Source organism: Wolffia australiana, chromosome 3, assembly GCF_029677425.1.
Source record: "Wolffia australiana isolate 7733 chromosome 3, ASM2967742v1".
Classification (NCBI taxonomy): Eukaryota; Viridiplantae; Streptophyta; class Magnoliopsida; order Alismatales; family Araceae; genus Wolffia; species Wolffia australiana.
In genome coordinates this window covers 16,369,566-16,391,181 of record NC_135837.1, presented here as the reverse complement: position 1 = coordinate 16,391,181, position 21,616 = coordinate 16,369,566, and the positions used below count along the sequence as shown (strand labels likewise).

General features: G+C 47.5%; 1 protein-coding gene across 4 annotated transcripts in view; it reads right to left on the bottom strand.

Moving 5' to 3' along the window:
* The window catches only part of LOC144701080 (Tetratricopeptide repeat (TPR)-like superfamily protein), a 76,763-nt gene that overhangs the window by 11,189 nt on the left and 43,958 nt on the right, over window positions 1–21,616 (bottom strand). For 3 of the 4 annotated variants that reach the window (XM_078572769.1, XM_078572772.1, XM_078572773.1), the window contains exons 8-14: window positions 18,184–18,195; window positions 17,958–18,023; window positions 16,343–16,411; window positions 16,223–16,279; window positions 11,445–11,522; window positions 635–729; window positions 518–563 (exon numbers count right to left, since the gene is read on the bottom strand). In XM_078572769.1, the coding sequence (XP_078428895.1) occupies window positions 518–563; window positions 635–729; window positions 11,445–11,522; window positions 16,223–16,279; window positions 16,343–16,411; window positions 17,958–18,023; window positions 18,184–18,195 (423 nt within the window). The remainder of the gene's footprint in view (window positions 1–517; window positions 564–634; window positions 730–11,444; window positions 11,523–16,222; window positions 16,280–16,342; window positions 16,412–17,957; window positions 18,024–18,183; window positions 18,196–21,616) is intronic. The other variant, XM_078572770.1, reaches the window with a different exon arrangement.

Below are 21,616 nucleotides of genomic sequence, written 5' to 3'. Positions count from 1 at the left end.
AGCTGGTTGTCTATGAACTTTATCCTAGCCAGTTGAGACACAAATAGCTACTCAGCAGCGTCAGGCTGTGTTATAGAAGACCTCTCTGGCCCTTAATCCTCTATTACTTTAATTTATTTCTTTAGCTTATTGGTATGTCACCCAATGCTTTTCCTTGCTGGAGCACCTCTATGAGATCCAATTGGCCACACGTGGATCCTCATAATGGGTTTTCCTCATGCTACCCAGATTTGGCATTAGGTCACTATACATCCAAACCCAAAACCCATAACAATGATGAAGAAATTTTTGCTCCTTTCACTAGAGATTGATAGCAAGCTTAGAACTCTTGTACAACACTTGTTTGGTCCAATTATAGCTTCGAAAAATACGAAGAAAAAACACCAAAAGTCTATTAATTAATTTTCCAGTCCCATGTAAAATGCAAACCAAATTTCACCAGCGTTCATATAAAATAAATACTCATTTTCGAACAAAAAAATGGTTAAAGTTCTCTTCAATGAACAAGAAACAGGACCTGTATGTGCTCTTCAGGTAGAATATTCTTCCTTGCATTTAAACACCTGTTGCATGAATATTTAAGAAGCATTAATTTGTTAAGGCAAAATTTCAGCCATACACAAACAAAAAAAACCTTTCAAACAGCTCTTCAGCTTCAAGCAGATTGCCTAAAGCCTGAAGAGTCAATGCCAACTGCTCTGCAGCAATTACAGTTTCAAGAGTCCACCCCTGGAAGAGAGTTTTTTTTTAGGCCAACATATATGCATCAGATAGTTTGTCTATCAGCAACTAAAATAATCCGCAAAAAATCAAATACATTATATAATATTGGACTCTTCTATCTCCTAATATATGTATGAGGTGATGGGGATCAACAACAGAAGCAATGGTTTTCTTGAACGGTGATGGCGGTCAATAGTGGTCAATGGCAACCGTGATAGAATTATTGGACAGAGTGACGGGGATTGATGGCAGCAGCAACGGTGTTCATCGACGGTGGCAGTGATTGACGGCGGGGCGATGGGGATTGACAGCGGCAGAAATAGTGTTCTTGGACAGTGACTATGATCGACGATTATCAATAGCATTGTCGAAGCTGCAATTAGACGATGGGTGATCGATAGTGATCAACAACAATGGCGTTCTTGGAGGGTGTAGTCGATCGATGGTGGCTGAAAGGTGATGGTGCTCGAGAGTGGCCCATAATGATGGTGCTCTAGGAGGGGAGACAGCGGTCGACAGCAACGATGGTTGAAGGTGATAGTGTTCCTAGAGGTGGAATAGAGACATTGTATCCCCCCCCCAGACATCGCGCCAAAATACCAGCTGAACAGTGATACTCATGTCGAAAGGAGTGGCTATGCAAACCCCACCAGAAGAGCAGGCAGGTGGCAGCAGCCCAGTCATGGCAATGATTGACTAGGGGATCGACATGACAAAACGGGATGGAGTAGCTTCTACCTGATGAGAAGGGAGCATAAAGATTGGGAAGATTGGCACTAGAAAAAAGGTGACTCCCAAGAAATTGTGGGGTGCTCTTCATTAGGTCAGCAAAACAAGTATCATTGTGATACGAATCTTCCTAAAGTATACAAAATAAGAAATAAATCGATATTGATTAAGAAAAATGACAGTTATGACAGTTATGGTGGCCACTCACATATATCGTTAGAATCTTCCCGGGAGTCAAGACAGCATAACAACCCAACTGAAGCATCTGAAGAGACACATCCAACTGAGGCATCTCCTGATGAAGAATGCAGGGGAGGTGTCCAACAGACACCACTCTTGGATATGTTCGAAGAAGGCAACTGAAGCAACATCATAACTGCTTAAATGAGGATAGTATAAATATATGTAGATAAGTGCGTATTAGTTAGGAAAAGACTCCCAAGAAGAAGTGGGGGAGTTTCCTAAGGCTCTTAAGATATCCTTAAGAGAAATGGGAGGCGAGTGATCATCTTGTGAGATAGATTCTGTAAGTAAGGGTTCACGTACTTGTACTATAAATTTGATAAATATATTGCTGTTTCTCTACTTGTTCTAGTCTGAATTGGTATCTTGTGAGAAGACTGTATCACATTGTCAACTTCATTGTTAGTGAGCCATGGAGGATGTCACCTGACAATGTGGAGGCAGGCTGGGTGAAGATGGGGCCACATAGGAAAATGACAGCATGACCACACTGAGGGGTCAGGAACACAAAATCAAAAAAAAGGAGCAAAGTTGTAACCGATGCCTAGCTTGGGGACGGCTACACAAGGAGATGATGCAAACAAATCCCTGACTGCAGCAGGCCAACACAAAGGAGACATCCCCCATAGATATAACATCACCTGAGAACGATCAGCGGCATACCCTTTTGAAGACAGAAAAATGCCCAGAAGGAGGTAGTTGTCCTAGGATGGACATTATGGGTTGATATTTGGGAGAATGGGAATCCAATGCGGTATGCTTACAGGAGACCATGTTGGTGAAGTGCGAGGAGTGGCATTGGAGGCCAGTGGAATGTGAATTCCATGAGGAGTACTTAGCCTTGATCGCGGTAGGCTTCTCCAGCAGTTCGGTGGTGCCCTAGAACAATTCATATTTTCTAGGGAAGACGCACTGATAGGACAGTTTCAGGTGGAAACACAACTGAGGATGAGGAACAACAACTTCAAGTTTGTTGCAACCTTAGTGCGCACCCTGACAAATCCATTGTTAATGGCATCCCTTGGCAGGAGTTGGCTGGGGTTGGTCAAAATTCTAGGGTTTACTATTGTTGACCAATGGTTACTTCAACATGATGTTGGAGGTGGAGGACATACCTCACAGAACGGATTGCCGAGACCCAAGATTTGAGGCTTTCTGGGTGTTCATTGCAGAGGCGTCTTTGTATTAAAGGGGACCGATGGATTACGTGTACATTTGGAATGACATGGAAGGTCCTAAATCCTCTCATCGGTCTGATCATTTATTTTTCTCAGTAGAGCTCTTGGAGCAGTTCCTGCCAGTGGACGAGTGATCGGTTCCTTGCCGACTTTCAAATCACTCTCTGGTCCTCTGAGAACCACATGATGGATCTAGTTGTTCCACATATTTCAAGATGGATAGCTCCTAGCTCCAGGAGCCAAGATTCAAGGAAGAGGCCGTCAAATGGTGGTCAGAGCATCCTATGAAAGGTTTGGCCACGATAAGGTTGGCTAACAAAATTGGAGCTCTATGCAGTCACATCAAAGAGTTAAGGAAATAAAGAGGAGCAAAATAAAAGCTAATTTGACTCCATAGCCAGAATCAAGGATCTGTGTAATATATAAGATACTAGAACCCTATCAGAAGAAGAGGAAAAAGAGTGGCATGGTGCAGAGGTATGATAGCAGAGGAAGATTTAAGGAGAAAATGGAATGGCACATCCTTCTCTCTCTGTGAGAAAAATACACAGATGCACCCTTGAACGAAGGCAGGTGACATGAGTTGTCAAGAAGAGTTGGTTCCGGGAAAGCTCGGCATTGTGGGTTCTGTGCATAGGGGGTGAAGAAGGATGTTATCATCTCTTTTTGAATGAACATTTACTCCAGCAGTGCGGCCAGCAAGCCAAATGCAGGGTTGGTTGTCTTCTCCAAGGTCATCTAGGACTTATTACAGGTTGGGATATAGAGGGGGCAAGGGGAGAAAGGACTGACTTTTGTAGTACTATCGGCAATAAGGCTGCATCAGACTTAAGTTAATTTTAAGGGGAGGGAGGCCTTTGTCCTACAAGCAATGGCAATGGCAAAGTTTTTCTTTATCCTAGTTTAGAGAGATGTGATTAGAGGGGGTGGGAGGCCTTTGGTCTCATGTGTATTCATGAAGCATATATATACCACATGAGAGGATCACCAATCTTTTTTTGTAACTCTCCAATCTTGGGTGTGTTTACTCTCGTTTTTTAAGAGAACCAATACAAGCCAGAGAAAACCAGATTAGAGAATAGAGTGAGGTGAGGTGAGGTGAGGTGAGGTGAGGTGAGGAGAGGGATAGACCCAAAACCATTCCATTGATACTTCTTGCCTCTTCCCTCAGATGAGATATATATATATTTAAAGAGAAATGGGAAAAGTAACCTAATAACCAAATCACCAAACTGCCCCTGATGGGCAAGAGCACCAAAGATACCCTTGAAGGTATAAGATCATACACCATCATAACTGAAAGTCAGGACATATATTCGAAAGATGTTTTAAGAATACATCAAGGCTAGATCAAATACTTTTCATGTTCCCAGATGAGATTTCATGTCAGCGATTTGAGGCTCCATAAAGTTCCTTTATGATCCCAAAGGCTGAGGTCCTCTTCGCCCATGCTCTAAGCCAAGTAGAACACTCAGCCCTGCATACATAATGTATGTTTCCTTCTCTAGCCCATTTAGATATACGAGGACACCTGGTTCCACTAGAAGAGAATTCTTCCCAATCAAATGCCTTATACTAAATAATTGAATCAGTACAGGGTTTAGGGTTTAGGGTTTTTTATTCAGAAAAAAACTAAATAGTTGAATCAGTACTGATAGGTTACAAGTGAGGGGTGTATATACCCTAGGAGAGAGAAAACGAGAATAAGAGGGTAATGGGCTAATAATAGCACAAGGCCCATTACCCATATAAGACCTATGTCACTAACAGCCCCCCGCAAGCAAGGTATGGATGTCGTCCATCCCGAGCTTGGATACAGCGCGCACCAGAAGAGGATTAGACAGGCCCTTGGTCAAGACATCGGCGGCCTGGTCGGAGGAAGACACAAAATGGAGATCGAAGATGCCCTCATCCATCCGTTCCTTGAAGAAGTAGCGGTCACGCTCCATGTGCTTGATCCGACCGGTCTGGACCGAATTCTTGGCCAGTGCAATAGCCGACTTGTTGTCGCAGTAGAAGTGAATCGGGCCGGAATACTTGACGCAAAGCTCGCGCAAGATCCCGTAGATCCATTGGCCTTCCGAAGCCCCATCAGCAAGGGCCCGGAATTCCGCCTCTGCACTGGAGCGGGACACCTTGTCCTGCTTACTGCTCTTCCAGCTGACAAGGCTACCTAACACGAAGGCGCAGTACCCGGTGGTAGAACGGTAGTCGACGACGGACCCGACAAAGTCAGCATCCGTATAGACATTCACAGTCATGTCAGAGCTCCGTGGGAAGAGAAGGCCCTTCCCGGGGCAGCCTTTCAGGTATGCAAGGACCCGATTGGCGGCCTGGCGATGAATCTCATGTGGAGCATGCATGAACTGGCTGAGGAGGTTGACGGCGAAGCTGATGTCGGGACGAGTGTGGGTCAAATAGAGGAGCTTCCCCACCAGCTGCTGATACTGATAGTGGTTGACCGGCGGAGAGTCGCCCCCGTCACCCAACTTCACATTGGGATCAATGGGCGTTCGGAGTGGAGAGCAATCGGTCATACCAGTCAGTGTCAGCAGGTCAACGGTATACTTCTGCTGGGAGACAAAGATGCCGCGAGACGAGTAGGCGACCTCAAGACCCAAAAAATAACGGAGGGGGCCGAGTGCCTTAATCTCAAATTCCCGAGCAAGAGCAATTCCGAGGCGGGAGGCTTGAACAGTATCCAAGCCAGTAATCAGGATATCGTCGACGTAGACCACCAGGATAGCGACCCTGGTCGGGCCGTGGCGAAAGAAGATAGTAGCATCGCCATTGCTCTGGGTGTAACCTTCAACACGCATGACGGAGGAGAAGCGACCAAACCACATCCACGGAGACTGCTTCGGTCCGTACAAGGACTTCCGCAGTCGACAGACGGTTCCCGGAGGACCAAGGGGGTACCCGGGAGGGTGGCTCATGTATACCTCTTCCTCAAGATCGCGGTGAAGAAAGGCGTTCTTGACATCAAATTGCCGAATCAACCACCCATGATGAGCAGCGAGAGCCAAGAGTAGACGAACGGATTCCATCTTCGCCACGGGAGAGAAGGTCTCAAAGTAATCGATCCCGTAGGACTGCGTAAAGTCCCGAGCAACAAGCCGAGACTTGCGACGCTCAAGGGACCCGTTAGCACGGTGCTTCGGGGTATGAACCCACTTGCACCCCACGGCCTTCTTTCCCGGCGGAAGAGGAACCACATCCCAAGTATGATTTTTGACCAAGGCATGCATTTCTTCGTCCATGGCCGCCTTCCAATGAGGACAAGCAAGAGCATCGGCAAGGCGGTGTGGAACGGAGACGGACGCAAGACGGGTCAAAAAAAAAGACGGTAGGGAGGACTCAGGCGGTCGTAGGAAAGATAGTGAGAAAGAGGATAAAGAGGTGTGCGAGTGCACTGGCAGACCCCTTTGCGATGAGCAATCGGCCAACTGAGGGAGGCATCGTCAGCACCAGGGGGAGCCGACGGAGCGGGAGGGCCAAAGGAGGAGGGAGCGGAAGTGGTGGAGGGAGAGGATGTCACAGCAGGGACCGATGACTCGGAGGGAGGTGATAGCAAAGGAGAGAGATCGACATGGGTCGGAGTAGAGGAAAACTGAGGAGGGGACTCCGTGGAAGGACAGGAGTCGGAGGCCACCACAGGAGAGGAGTCATGAGGAGGTGGAGTAGGATCACGGGCGACATCCATGGGAGGAGGAGGTGCCGTGGGTGCGACGACAGGGAAGGGGTCCAAAATGGGAGACGACGAGGCCTCACCTGGCGAAAGGCTGGACGAGGAGGAGGAGCCAAAGAAGGGTTGAAATTCAGCGAAGGTGACGTTCGCAGAGATAAGGAACCGTCGAGTGGATTTGTACCCTTTTTGGAGAGAGGAGTAGCCGACGAAGATGCACTTGAGGGCCGGGGCATCGAGCTTCGTCAAGGTGGGTGCCGTGTCGTGGACGTACGCGGTGCACCCGAAGACACGGGGAAGAAGGTTGGTACGCAGTGTCACGGCAGGAAATGCAGTGGACATCCGATCGATCGGACTGCTGAACTGAAGTGTCTGGGAGGGCAGACGGTTGATGAGATGAGTGGCTGTCAAAACGGCTTCTCCCCAATACGTCCAGGGGACACAGTAATTCAGCAGCAATGTGCGGGCAGTAGACGTCACATAACCAATACGACGTTCTGCCATGCCATTTTGCTCCGGGGTGGCAACGTACGACGTCTCATGCAGAACGCCCCACTCGGCAAAGTAGGACGCCAACTCCTGGTTAACATAGTCGCGAGCATTGTCCGAGCGGAAACGCTGAATGTGACGGCCAAACTGGGTCTGAACCATGGCACAAAACTGCTGAACTGTGGCCGCTACAGAGGACTTGGCTGGAAGCAAGTAAGTCCACGTGTAGCGGGTGGCCTCGTCAACAAAAATCAGAAACCAGCGGTGCCCCTTCAGACTGGGCTGTGGGGCCGGACCCAAGACATCACTCTGAATACGATACAGCGGCACCGTCGTATGGGAAGCAGATGGAGGAAAAGTTGAGCGTCGATGTTTGGCTATCTGGCATGCCTCACAAACAACGGTCTTAAGGTCCAAGCCCATACATAAAGACGGAAGCAGACGCTGTAAAGTAGAGAACAGTGGGTGCCCGAGGCGCTGGTGAGCAAGCTGGAGGCAGTCGCGGCGAGAATCAGCAGCGGTGTGAGGACTTCGCTGCACCATAAAGCACGATCGGCTCCCATCATCGAACAGCAGCAACCCCCGGTCCCGCCTAATCGGTGTAGTCTTCCGCACCTTGTTAGACAAGAAGATCCCGTCAGGTTGGATGTGGAAGGAACACTGAACCGCATCGACAAGGCGCTGCAGGAACATGGAGGACGTTGTGAATGAGACCGAGACCGTCCACGTGGATAGTCCCGATGCCAGCCACTCGAAGACGTCCACCACCAGCGGTGAGGACAGCCCGAGTCCCACCATTCCGCTCGTAGGATACGAAGCGGTGATTGAACGAGGTCATGTGTTCCGTGGCCCCCGTATCAAGCACCTAAGTGATATCTGACACGAGCGGGGCTGTGAGAGCCGTATGTCCACAGTACCACTGATCGGAAGAAGAGGCAAATGACGCACCAAATGTCCCGAAGGAGGCCATAGGCTGGGTCTGCAAGGCGGTCAACTGCGCAGACAAACGGGCAAGGTCGGCTAGTAACTGCTCCATGGAGACCGCAGAGCTGCCGGGTAGAGGAGGGGACTTGGCTGGGGCGGCGGCGACATGGGCTTTGGCATCCTTGGCAGCTTGAAGGTCAAGCTGCTTCTTCCTGCATCGCTTCGCCGTGTGACGGCGCTTGCCACAATAGGCACACCAGCTTGTCCCACGGGTCGGAAGCCGGATCGGGAGCAGGAGGTTTGGGTGGCTCCGGCGGACGCGGCAACAAACCAGAGGAATCCCCAGAGCGGGAGATCAAGGCGGTGGAGTCGGCCGGGGGCGCCACCTCAAAACGATCGAGACGAAGACTGCTCTCCATCTCGATCAACTCCTTGACCACCGCGTCAAACTCTGGGAGAGTGCCCTTGGTGTGCAAAGTTCGGCGTCGAACCTCGGCATACTCCGGGTTGAGGCGGTCAAGGAATGACAGAAACCGAAGGCGAAGAGTATGACGTCGATCAACGCCGTTTGGATCGCCAACGAGCATGTAGTAGTCAACCTCCCGCCAGAGTGCAGTGTGGGCCAAGCTATAGTCCATGATGGACATCGTCCCTTGGCGTAGGGCACCAGCGCGCTCCACTAGCGAGAAAATCCGCCAGTGATCTGCATCGTGGCCACAATACTTGTGGGCATGATCCCAAATCTCCTTCGGAGTTGTCAAATGAAGGAACTTGTCATAGACCGAGGGAGAGAGCGTGTGGTTCAGCAGCCAGGAGTGGACAAAGTTCTGCTCGGCGTCGAACGCAACATAGTGCGGGTCGGTCGGCGGCAAGGCCAGGCAGATCAAGTGCTTGTGGAGGAGACGGCCTTTCAGCGTGGACTCCACAAACTTAATCCAGGCCAGCAGTTGCGGAGCACTCAACCGACAACAGTCGAGAGCAGGCGGGAGAGGGAGACCAATCTTCGGAGAGGGCAGGTCTCTCCCGAAGTCAGCCGCTGTGAAGACGGGAGACTGCGCCGGGGGGTTCTCAGGAGGAAAAGACCCGGAGTGGATGGTAGACATGATGAGCAGCAGCGATCACGGCGGCTGGTCAGGCGGCGGCTGGCAACGGCTTGCGGCCTGCGTGGGCGGCAGCTGCGGCTGGCTGCGTGCTACGGCGTGCGGCCTGCGGCGGGCTGCGGCTGCAGCTTGCTGCGGGCTGCGACTTGCGGCCTGCGCGGGCTGTGGCTGCGGCTTGCTGCAGGCTGCAGCTACGGCGTGTTGCAAGCTTGCGGCCTGCGTGGGCGGCAGCTGCGGCTGGCGGCCTACGGCTGCGGGCTGCGGCTGCTGGCGGCCTACGGCTGCTGGCGGCGGCTGCGGCTGGCGGCCTGCGGGCAGCAGGCTGCGGCTGGCGGCCTGCGGTGCGGGCTGCGGCTGCGGCTGGCGGCCCGCGGCTGTGGCTGCGGCTGCGGGCTGCGGCTGGCGGCCTGAGGCTGCGGGCTGCCGCTGGCGGCCTGCGGCTGTGGGCTGCGGCTGCGGCTGGCGGCCTGCGGTTGCGGGCTGCGGCCTGTGGGCTGCGGCGTGGGGCCTGCAGCTGCGGGCTGCGGTGTGCGGCCTGCGGGCTGTGGCTGCGGCTGCGTTCTGCAGCTGCGGGCTGCGAGCTGGCGGCCGGCGGTTGCGGGCTGCAGCTGCGAGCTGCTGGCTGCGGCGGGCGGCTGGAGGCTGCGAGCGTGCTGTAGCTGCCGGTTGCGGCTGTGGGCTGCGAGCTGTGGGCTGCGAGCGGCCTGCGGCTGCGGGTTGCGGGCGGCCTGCGGCTGCGGGCTGCGCTGAGAGAGGAAGGTGGGGGAAGAACTCCGCTGGCTGGCTGCGCTGTGTGAGGAAGAGACTCCGCTGAGAGAGAAGGTGGGGGAGGAAGGAACTCCGCTGGCTGGCTGGTGAGTCTGGCTAGCAGACGGTGGCAGCAAGGGCCAGGGACAAGAGGAGGATCAAGCGCAAGGCTCTGATATCATGTGGAATCCTAACCTAGGTTAGGTTAGGAGAAGGAGAAGGGTAATGAGAACAAGAAGAAGAATACTCTCATAACTGATAGGTTACAAGTGAGGGGTGTATATACCCTAGGAGAGAGAAAACGAGAATAAGAGGGTAATGGGCTAATAGCACAAGGCCCATTACCCATATAAGACCTATGTCACTAACGAGTACATATAAGAAGTCCATACTGTATATCAGGTGCACATAAGAAGAAGTCACCACTGTTGATCACGCGCGACCTCAAACTTAGTATCGTCGATAATGTTTTTTAATGAACATTGACTACCGACCATTAGGAGATGATGATGCTAATGGTAATGTAATTGTCAACAAGCTGACCTCCCTATAGTTTGTCGTGTGCCACCAGCGGAAAAAAACAAAGAGGTACAGTGTGCCTTTTCCAATTAGAGACTAGAATATATATAATGTTTGCATTGCAGTGCCCTAAACCACCATTATAGGATCTGGTTGTTATAGGAAAGATAAGAAATGAACAGACGACCAGATCTGTTTCTAAAAGAGGTAGGAAATAAATACACAAGAGTTTTCTTGCCATGAAAGATGTCTGATATAAGATGTACATTGCTATGTCTTATGGGCTAATTACTAAGGGGCCCACTACCCAATTTAAATCGGGTTTATAACAGCTAGTAAAACTAGCCATTATATACGGTCAAATTAGCCGTCAGCATGTACAAATACCTACTGTGTGTAAATGAAAACTAACCCTTTCTTCTTTCAATTCTGCTTCTTCTTCCTTCTACTTAATCATCTCTCTCGCTCACCCAGGCCTCAAGGTAGTCAGGCCAAATCGACAAGGAATAAAAGGATGACCACATGAAAGGAAAGGCAAGCAATGAAAAAGAGGAAACCTGATATATGATTGCATGCTGATAGTAATGCCAACGGCAATACATGAAATCATCAGACAATGGCTTACATTAGCAACAAAAATGTGACCATGCATGATGGGGTAGACGTTGGAGTGGAAACTGGAAACAGTTGGCCTACTAATGCAGTAGTAAGTTGTGACCCACATCTGAGCCCAATGCCAGAAGAGTTGCAAAGAGGGGCAGATGGTGCAGAGAAGATGGTGGCTATGAGTGCCATCTGGTAAGCAGATACAGCTGTCATTCGAAATGAACTAACCTCATGGATAAAGTGACCTTTGTAATTAAGTGTCCCCCTATAAGACGACTATGGCACCCAGGGGTGGGGGGGAGGATGAATGACACTGACAAACAGCGCATGAAAACAGCCATAAACACAGAAGAGCAGACATTTTTTACCCATCTTTTTTCAACAAGATTTGTTAGATTGAAGTATCCTGCTTGTACTCCATATTCAAATTAATGGCACATCAATTCATTAAGAAAGTTTCCACATACAACATGCTTTCGATAATAAAAAATTTCAACCAACCTTTAAAATCTCTAATAAATGCAAAATCTTTCTTTGAATTCCTTCAACATCATGCAAACGACCAGACTTCAAAAACATCTGTAAAATCCAGAGAACATATCAAACCAAAATCAAAATCCTGTTGCCAAGTTAAATATAGGTTGAATGAAATTGCAGATGACAAAGGTGGATATCAAAAAGAGGAAAGTTACAAAAAAAGTTCCAGTTTTGAAGTGAAATTTATTCATACAATTTTAATAAAAAACTATTCATTCACACATTAGTAATCAGGTGCTCCATCGATGGTCTCTTGTCCTGCATATTGAAGGTGGATGTGAAATCCAATCCTTCTAAACATATCAATGCCACCATTAGGTGGTACTTACAGGAAAACAAATTTTTATTTCCAGATATATCAGATATTAAAATTTATGTTATTGTTTTCTCGATCTAAGATAGTACCTGAAAAAATGTGTCTCAACTTCTCTTATCTCTTCAATGCACTAGAGACACTGGCACTTTTCTCCAACTTGACAGCTAGGGTTTAGAACATACAAAATGCTCACTTGAAGGTTAAGTCTGGGATCAGTTTCAATGCTGGCCCCATTGCACCAAGTTTGGATCCCACCATTAAAATTATTTATTTCTTGTATGAGAACTAAGTCACTCACTAATTGGTATACTCACTAAAGAATAGAATGGCAGGAGGTGAACCACAGCTGGAGGGAATGACAGTGAGAGGTGAATGGCGGGAGGGAACAGCTGTTGGAGAGCAACAGGAGGTTGATAGAACCCCATCACAGGTTTATCAAGGAACAATAGAATCATTCTCTCTAGGGCTTCGTCGACGCCCATGTGATCGAGCAATCCTTCAGCGTTCAAGGGGAGAAGATGACAGAGAATAAGACAAGGATGAAAGAGGAAAGAATATAAGAGAGGCTATCGCGCTTGGAGGTCAGAGTTTGGTGGCGCTTGAGATGATGGCAAACATGACAAGGTTTCTGGCTCAACGGCATAAGGGAAGGCAGAGCAGAGGAGGGGAGAAAGCAAGAAAAACTCAGAGATGGGGAGGAATTTGTGACAGAAGTATCCTGGACGATATGTATATAGAACTGTACCCGAGCAATAATATTCCAGAGGGAAATGCATGTAAGATCAAATATTTCAAGCCAGCTACTGTGGAAAATTCACACTTTCTTTTTGATGCAGCGATCACATAAAAAGATTAACTTTGAAGCTCAATAGTTAAATACATGTAAATTGAATCATGAGCCGGGATCATAAAGAGCATACTGTGAGTAGGAAGTGGACTTAATACAATGAATTCAGAAGCATCAAACCTCTCTCGTTCAAAAGAATCAAAACACATCAAAATGGTACCAGACTTGATAATGGAAGGATTTGGCAGAAATATGTAGAATGGTCCTTCCTAAAAAAGTTATTCCGGAATAAATGGGCAACCTGGCGCGAGGCGAAGTCAAACATACATGGCATTCCAGGAGAGCGTCTTTGGCCCCTCATTGTGGACCCACGTGGGGCTTTCCCATGATGCCCCCTCGGGATACAAGGGGAAAAAGAAGAGTGCCAGCTCTGGGGCAGGATGTCCCACCAACAAGCTACCACGCAAACCAAAAGGGGAGGCCACACAGCAAGCTGTTTAGTGACCCTAATAGGGATAAGTACAAGGCGGGCATGAGTGGCATTCAGGAGGACTTCAGCAGAGGATGGCTACGTCAACCTGCAAGCGCGGAGAGGTGGATCACAACCTGAGGGAGAAGGGAGGAGGTAAAAGGGGAGAGACTCACAGGGATGCTTCCTGTCCTCTTCTCCCATGAGAGAGGGCTTAAATGGGATCTTCAACGGGCCGGGCCTGGGCTTCTGATCCGGGCCGCTGCTGTGGCTTCTTCAGAACATATATGCATTGGCGAATCATATCAGTATTCAGGTGTCACCAGGCCCGTCACCCAAACAATAGGGCATTGGTATCCTCGGAGTACGATGTATATTGAGAAGACCAACATACAATCTTAAAAGCACAATGGGCCACAGGAGACACGAGCGGGGTCAAAGATTGGGAGGAAGAACACACCATCATGAACCTGTGAATGATGAGGGCAGGGTGAGAATGGAAACCCGAGGAACCAAGGCCGCACGGCGTGCACGGCAGGATAAGACCAAAATATCCATCGAAGGGGAGCAAAGCTGTTTCAGATGTCTATTGGGAGGGCACTGAGGCCGAGAATGTAGAGAGCCAGTGATTTACCTGAGATGTCAAGGAGTGAGGCATCAGCAGTTTACATACCCCTATGAAGAAATAAGGAGAAAGGAAAATCGGACCAGGCAGCAGGAGACAGCACGAACGAGGCCTGCACAAGGCTTGAAGGGAAATCCAGCAATGGTGGGGAAGAAAAGCGACGCTGCATACTCCTCCATGGTTGCCTGACAGGGGAAGTCGTCAAAGGATGTCCAGGGATAGAGGAGGTCCGACAAGAACTATGGAAGCATTTTGCATCAACAAGGAGCACAGAAGTCTGTAATCTCGATACTGGCTTTTTTTTCATCCAAGAAAACTCCGCGGCTGCATATATTGTGGGAGTTTGACTTACATAAAGAATCAATGGGAAGCAGCGATGGGGTGGTGACAAGTTCTCCAAAATGGGGCCCTGGGGGATGCAAGGCCAATCATAATAAAAGCCAGTGGAGTCCTGTTGGGATACCGAACGTAGCATAAAGTGGAGACCATTGGCCAGGCATTAGGCCGACTGCATGGTATCAGAGGGTCAGTTGATCAAGGATCCACCACCAGAAGAGAAAAGGGAAGATTATAGGTAGGGTCAAAACATGGGGCCTACTAGTAAACTTCGGCCAAGCAGAGACAGAGTCCTTCGATGGCAACAACAAGGGTCCAAAAGCAAGAGAGGAAAAGGGGCCGTCGACACCAGAATCATTATCGCCAAAAGGAGGATGTGAACGCTCAGCACATCCAGCCATGGCCGGCAACAAAGGGGGAACATCCAACCATTAAGGTCAGATGCAGACGGAAGCCCACAACAGATACAAAGCAAAGAGCAGTAGGCATTAGCAACAACTATCCCGACACAATCAGACCTAATAAGAGATGGAGGTAATATGCTACAGCAATTAGAGGCACCACAAAGGTTGCGGAGGCTCACCCTAGAGAATATAAGACACTACGAAGGCGTGGTCTATAAGAGGAGAGAGTTGCTCTTACGAGATGATGCAGGGGGAAGTGCACCGGGCAAGGTCGGGAGGATCAGCAAACTCAAACTCGTGAAATCAGAGACGGATGGGAGTGAAGACAAGATGCAGAGAAGAAGTGGAGGTGGAGGGGAAGACAAGGGCTATACGACAATGGCCAAAATGGAAGGCAGCGATGTATGACAAAGACACATTAGAGGGAAAGAAGACAGTGCAAGAGAGAAAAAGCCGGGAGGAGGTGGAGTGAGACACGCTAATGATCCACATGGTATGTGAGTTGGTCGCGGACAGAGAGCTGCATAAGAGGTAGATACACGGTGCAGGGCTGGAAGGTCATGAATGAAATGTATATCTTAGAATGTGCAAAGATTCTAGGATACAAGAAGACATAGCGTAGTGGGGCGGTACGGGCGACAGTGGGGAGCTACTGTGGTATCTCTGCAAGAGACCATGATAGAATGCTTGGAGGCAAGGAAGAGAAGTATGGTGGATTGAGGCTTTACAGACTGCTTTATGACAGTGAATGCGGTCGGACGATCTAGGGATCAAGTAGTTGCCTTGAACAAGATGGTTTTATCCAATGAGGATGAATGGACGGCACAATTTGTGGCTAGGGTGAAGCTGCGATAGCGCAATGATGGTTATGAATGGGTGGGCATATCACTGTACGATCACCTTTCAAACATTCTAAGAGCTTCGTTCTGGGAAGAGTTATATGTGGTAGCCGCTTCCCAGGGATTCTGTTGTTGTTTGGGGCCAACTTCAACATCACGTTACAGACATGGGACCGCCCTAACGGCTGTGGTGGATGGTGCACTGTCTGATCAGAGATTGGAGCACCTCTTGATCATGCACAAGTCGATATTGTACCTGCGGACCACATTGGAGCATGGGACAGCTAGGCATGAATGGGCCCACCAATTTTAGTTCAGGAGGTTTACAAGAGAATCAAGGGGGATTATCCATACATCCCAACATTTATGTAAGCAAAAGGTCCCATTAAAAGTGCAGATTTTTGGAAGGATGCTTCTTAGGAGACAAATTACGACACTCATCCTTCTAAAGCACATGATCCCAGACACATCGACACTACACCCCATGTGTGACCAAGGAGAGGAAGAATGCTCTCACGTGTTTTTTTTAGTGTTCTTTTTCTCATTCAACATGGAGATTGCGGAAGTTCATCCGGGTGGATATGATGTCTAACAAATCATGTAAGAGAGCTCTCCAGAGGGTACAGGCAGAGGACGCTCGAGGTGGGGAAGGTTCCTCGTAATGCTCTGGATGCTATAGCTGCACCACAATGAGGTGGTAATTATGGGAAGGCCTGTGTTGCTGGAGTCAGTACTACATGATATGGAGAATTGATTATCCTGATGGTTCCATAGGAGGTGAAGGATGGAAAAGGGACAAGGCTGACCGGTCATGTATTTTTCACAACATTATGCATTATTATTTACGGGCTGATCACCAGTTTCATGTAATCTTCCATCTTTTTCTTAAAAAAAAAAGATTATATTCAGATCTTTCAAGGCATTAGGCATATTGTAACTAAAATTCCAGGTGGGATATAGTATCACCTGGGAAAGATGTCTCATCCTTCTCACATAGGCTCCAGATTGACCGAGGCCTCCATCCTATAAAAGAGAAATGTAATAACACAGACCTATATAGAATAACTCAGAATTCAGATCAAATACCTCTAATATCCTAATAGAGTCTTGAACGAGAACCTCTCCATCTTTCTCTTTTCCTTGAAGATACAACACCTGAAAAAGTGTTCAAGAAAATATTATTGAAGAAAAAATCAAATAATAATCCTCAAAAGATTTTGTTGAGTAGATCTTGGATAAGAAAGAAAGTGGGGGGGAAGATGAAAAAATAAGATACAGAAAAAAATAGCGAGGTGGTAGAACAGAGGGCGAGATCCCTCCCACTGTCATGGGAGTTAATGCACGGAAGACGACAAAGCAACTCAAATTATGGTAGAGAGTTCCTATCATTGAATAAGAGTTAGGAACCCAAATACGAGTTAAAAATAAACCCTTTATCTTCAACAATTTTATTCTTTCAGATTAGTCATCCACGTTTCTGAACTTTTCCTAAAAACCTCCTCACATTTAGTGTTGTTATTTTGAATTTGCATTTTACTATTCAATGATCTCTAGTTGAAGAAAGAAGTTATAGGTTTCAAGACTATGAACTATCAAACACATCTTCAAGGCTACTAATATGATCCAGCAGCGGGTCTATGTTTGGAGGAAGGTCCGACCTGGGCCCATTATGCAAGCACAGGCCCAACCCGCATCATCTCCTATTTAAAGGCCTCCGTCAAGACAGTATGAGCAGGAATTCACACAATAAGCTTCCCCTCTCTCTCTCATCATCTCTCCTCGACATCGGTCACGACTCTCTCCTCCCAGGTCAAGCCCACAACTGCTCTCGGGCAATCCTCGCCAGCTCCTCTCCATTCCCACTCTCTCTTCTCCACCCCGGGAACTCTTCTACTTATTATCTCCCTCTGTTCCTCTCCCTCACTTGTGATATTGCTACATTGGACACCTTGTGTTATTTCGTCGAATTTGTCATTACAACCTGATCGACAATCTGTCACTACTAGAACGGGAACGTATCAGCTACTAGAATGGGAGGTAAAAATTAAGTGTTAGATCATATATCCTGTGTACAGGCCTAGGCCCAGTCCCTCATCTTTCCTCCGTCTCTATCTTCTTATCAATTTGTGTCAGACGTATCTTCTTTCCATAGGGCAGGTCAAAGGAATCGGAGACTTGGAAACATTAAACCTCTTTCCATGGCCATCCCCTTTCCAGCAACGCAGGATCCCCTGCGGTCACCCAACCACCCTTTTTCTCTCAGTCCCGAGACCTCAAACTCAGCTTAGCAGATGGGTTACAATCTCTAATTCTTGTCTTTACTTTTTGATTTTTCTATGTAGTTACTTAACTTTAGTGATTAGCATCACATTCCTTTCAATTGGTGACTATTCTCGTCTTTCCGTTCTTTGTTAAAGAGAGCTCCATATTATCTTCATGCGCTACAAGAAAACTACTTCCCAATACCAACTTTTTGGAGGGCCACCAAGCTGGGTGATCTTCTTTATTGTTAAGAGAAAAAAAAAATACCAACTTTCATTATTTGCTCAGGAACAACTCCTTAATTATGCATTTTTTCTGTGGACGTGACACTAGGCTGTTGACCCCATAACCCAGGTCGATATTTGAATGGGCTCCATTAACACTACAGAAAATGACTCCCAGAAAAATCAGCAAAATCAATGAAGCTTCATAACTATACCGTCCCAAGATGATACATTGTATCCGCGTATTCTGTGTGCTCGAAACCGAGGACACGTTCCTTTATCTGTGAAAGATTAGTCATTTATATCAGGACTGAAACACAAAAGACAGAATAAAGTAGAACCTATCAAATACAATCAAAACTTCAGCTTTCAAAAACTAAAAAACCGTCAGCAGGAGAAGGGCTCAGGCTTCAGAAGAAGTTATGGTCTCTCATTAGGTACCTTTAATGCGCGCTGCAGCATGAAAATGATAATACAAAGTTTATTCAGGCAAGGATAAAGATGATAAAACATTATTTTTAAATTAAGTAACAGATTCCCTCATGAGCAACAAGAAAAACACAAAGGAAAAATATGGCTTTTAAATGCTTGAAACTGTTTAGTTCACTAATCATCACAAATGAGACCTAATAAAAGGTTAGACATCATCAAATTTATGTCACTTCATCAAAGGACGACATTGTTCGCTATCCATACCTTGTCTCACTTTTAACAATATTTAATTCCACTTGGAAACTGCTTCCTTAAAAAAGCACAGAAATGACACATAGTCTACTTGGAAATATCAGGTTAACCATGATTGTGAAAATGACCTCACAAAATAAAACAGGTTTATCCCCCTGACATGCACCAAAAACAAAATTGCCCAATGTAGGGAAGGAATAAAAAGGAGAAAACTTCAGTATATTTCTACGGGTGAAAAGCCCTAGTTTTATACAGGACAAGATCCACTAGCCGCTAGTGAAACCCCTTGGCATAAACAACAGTCAAAAAAATGATGAACAGGGATATAAACATCATATACAGACTTCTCTGGTTAACAATGAACAACAGATAGCTCAGCCAACATCCATCATCCTATTCCAATGGTTCTATGGAAATGCGATTATATCTCCTCCTTGACAATTGCAGATTTTTTTTTTTTTGAAAACATATGAGGCGGTCACCCGAACAAATCAGTATCCACCTGACAAGTACATGGTTCAAGCCCTAGGGCTCTATTACATGTATACATTTTCCTCTTCCCTCTCCATCACCGTCACGAGGAAAACCATGATGCTATGAAAACCATGATCTCATGGGCAAGCCCATCTGTAGAGGTCTTCCCCTCTCGGAAAATCACCTCATTTCTGTGTAGCCAGATTCCCCAGAGCACTGTCAGCGCTCGGCCCCCCACTTCTCCAAGTTTGGGACCAGTTTTCTGCATGGACTCCCAAAAGGCCTCTGTTACAATCCCCAAGGAGATCTAACAAAATCAAGAAATGGGACGGAAGAGGTAAGAGAGAAGAAGAGAGAGCGATAGGTGAACAACTCTTAAGAACCTCCGAATCGGGAGTTCTTGCCCTCACGAAAGCCGGATACAGCTACCCGTGCCAAGAAACCATAGGGTAATCATTCATCAAAAGTCCCTCTAATGACCTTACAAAGGGGTATTTATAACGCTACGATTTCAAGAATCGGTTATCCCATCAGGACTCTTACAGCCTCTTCTGATGACGTGTTCACCGCCAATTGTGCCTGGTTGGCCCAAACTGTGCATGTGAAAGGGCATCCAAAATATAAATGATTGCAATCCTCGTCGTCACTCATGCACACCACGCATACCGTCGGGGCATCTGGATACATCCTCTTGAGAAAGACGCGGGTCATCAGTCTCTTTCGGAGCAAGAGCCACCCAAAAATCTTGACCTTAAGCAAAACCTTAAGATGCCAAATGGCTCGACACGCTTAGATCATATTTTTGTCTTCCTCGTTGCCCCGTCGAATCTGTGCATAGGCTTTCCCCATTGAGAAAGGAGCTCTTGTCCAATCCCAACCATCTGATTCCCTCGGGTTAGGGCGGATCTGATTTAGAGCTTGTTGCAAGCCCAAGAAATCACTTAGTTGTTGGTCTAACAAGGCGCCTTCAACCCTCGGATTCCAGGTACTGTCTCAGCATACACATTCTGTAGCCTCAGGGCATTGTGCGAGTGCAAATATCCAAGGGAATGTTTCTTGCAAAGGGTTGCGCGACGACCAGTGGTCTGTCCAGAATTTAAAGAGAGCCATCGGCTATTCGGACAGAGTAGAACTCCCAGACCTTGGGGAAGATTTGTTTGAAGCCTTACCAAAATGCTGATGCCCCTTTGATTGTGCTATTTTCTTATCCCAGTTCAATCCCCAACCTTATCTCTCAAAATATGTATGGTGAGGTCATCGCTTGGTTGCATGATCCTTGTCACCCACTTTGTTAATGATGTCGTATTCATGATTTGGATATGCAATACTCCTAGTCTGCTATGTTTGGTGGGCCTACATATGGTATCCTATGCAACCAGTGCGAGCCCTCGACTCTGGTCGATACCAGTGCCTTTCCAGAGGATGTGTCTCATCAAGTCTTCGAGTCTCTGGCCGATTCCAGTAGGCATCTAGAATGCAGAGAGATAGAATATAGGGATTGCTGACAATACTGCCCTCAGTAGCACCAACTTACTGCCTCTGGACAATACTTTGGCTTGACATCCTTCCAACCGCCTCTCGACCTTGTTTATCACTGGCAGCCAATCCGGCCTAGTCATCTGCCCTCTAGTTAACGGCAAACCCAGGTATCTCATAGGGAGGCTATTGATCGGTGTTCTCAGCACCTTTGCACATTGAGCCTCCTCCAAGGAAAGACCACAGCGGACAAATGCAGACTTAGCCCGATTGATGAGTAGGCCCGAGAAGTTCGTGAATAGGTCAAGTAACGTGGACAGGTTTTTTGCCTCCTCTACAGAGCCTTCTACAAAAAAAGTAGTGTCGTCTACGTACTGCAGTAACACGGTACCCCAGGGACACTTGAAGTTTGATAACCCTTCAAAAGACTGTGCGTACATGCTAGATTAGTGCATGCGGAGAGTGCGTCTACCGTTAGCACAAAAATTAGGGGTGTAAGTGGGCACCCTTGCCTCACCCCCCTTTGCGATTGTATATGCGCACCTTCCGACCTTCAATTCACCAACACTGAGAAGGAATGTGTTGTGATGCATCTTTTCATCCATGTGACCCATTCTTTTAAGAAGCCCCTTCTTTTCCTTGACCCCCAGAGGAATCTCCAGTTAAGAGTGTCATATGCCTTAGCAAAATCAACCTTCCACATGAGACCTTTAGTTTCGTCTCGTTTCCACGTTGCTAGGATCTCGCCTGCTTCAATGGCACTGTCGACCAGTAAACGGCCTAGTATGAAAGTTGATTCGGAGGGTCTTACAAGTTCCCCAATCACCTCTCTCAATCTGTTTCCCAAGACCTTTGCAATGATAAGATATATGGAGTTAGACAAGGAGATTGGTCTGAAGTCCTCAATTTTTTCCGAGCCTTGCTGCATGGGGAGTAAAACCAAATATGCCCGATTTATTATCTTCATACTACATGTCCCCTGTCGGAACTCTTCGAACGTGGCCATCACATTTGGTTTCGCCAACTCCCAAAATACATTACAGAAGAAACTGGCAATCCATCCAGGCCTGGTGTCCCTTCACCCTTGAGGCCTTTTATTGCCTCCTTGACCTCTTGCTCCGAAAATGGATGAATCAACTCCTTGTGTGAGGGGTCCAGAGTCTGAGCCCCCTTTCCAAACCACATCCACGTATTGCACCAACCCTGCTTATAGAAAGTGCAAAAGTGATCTGCAATTGCA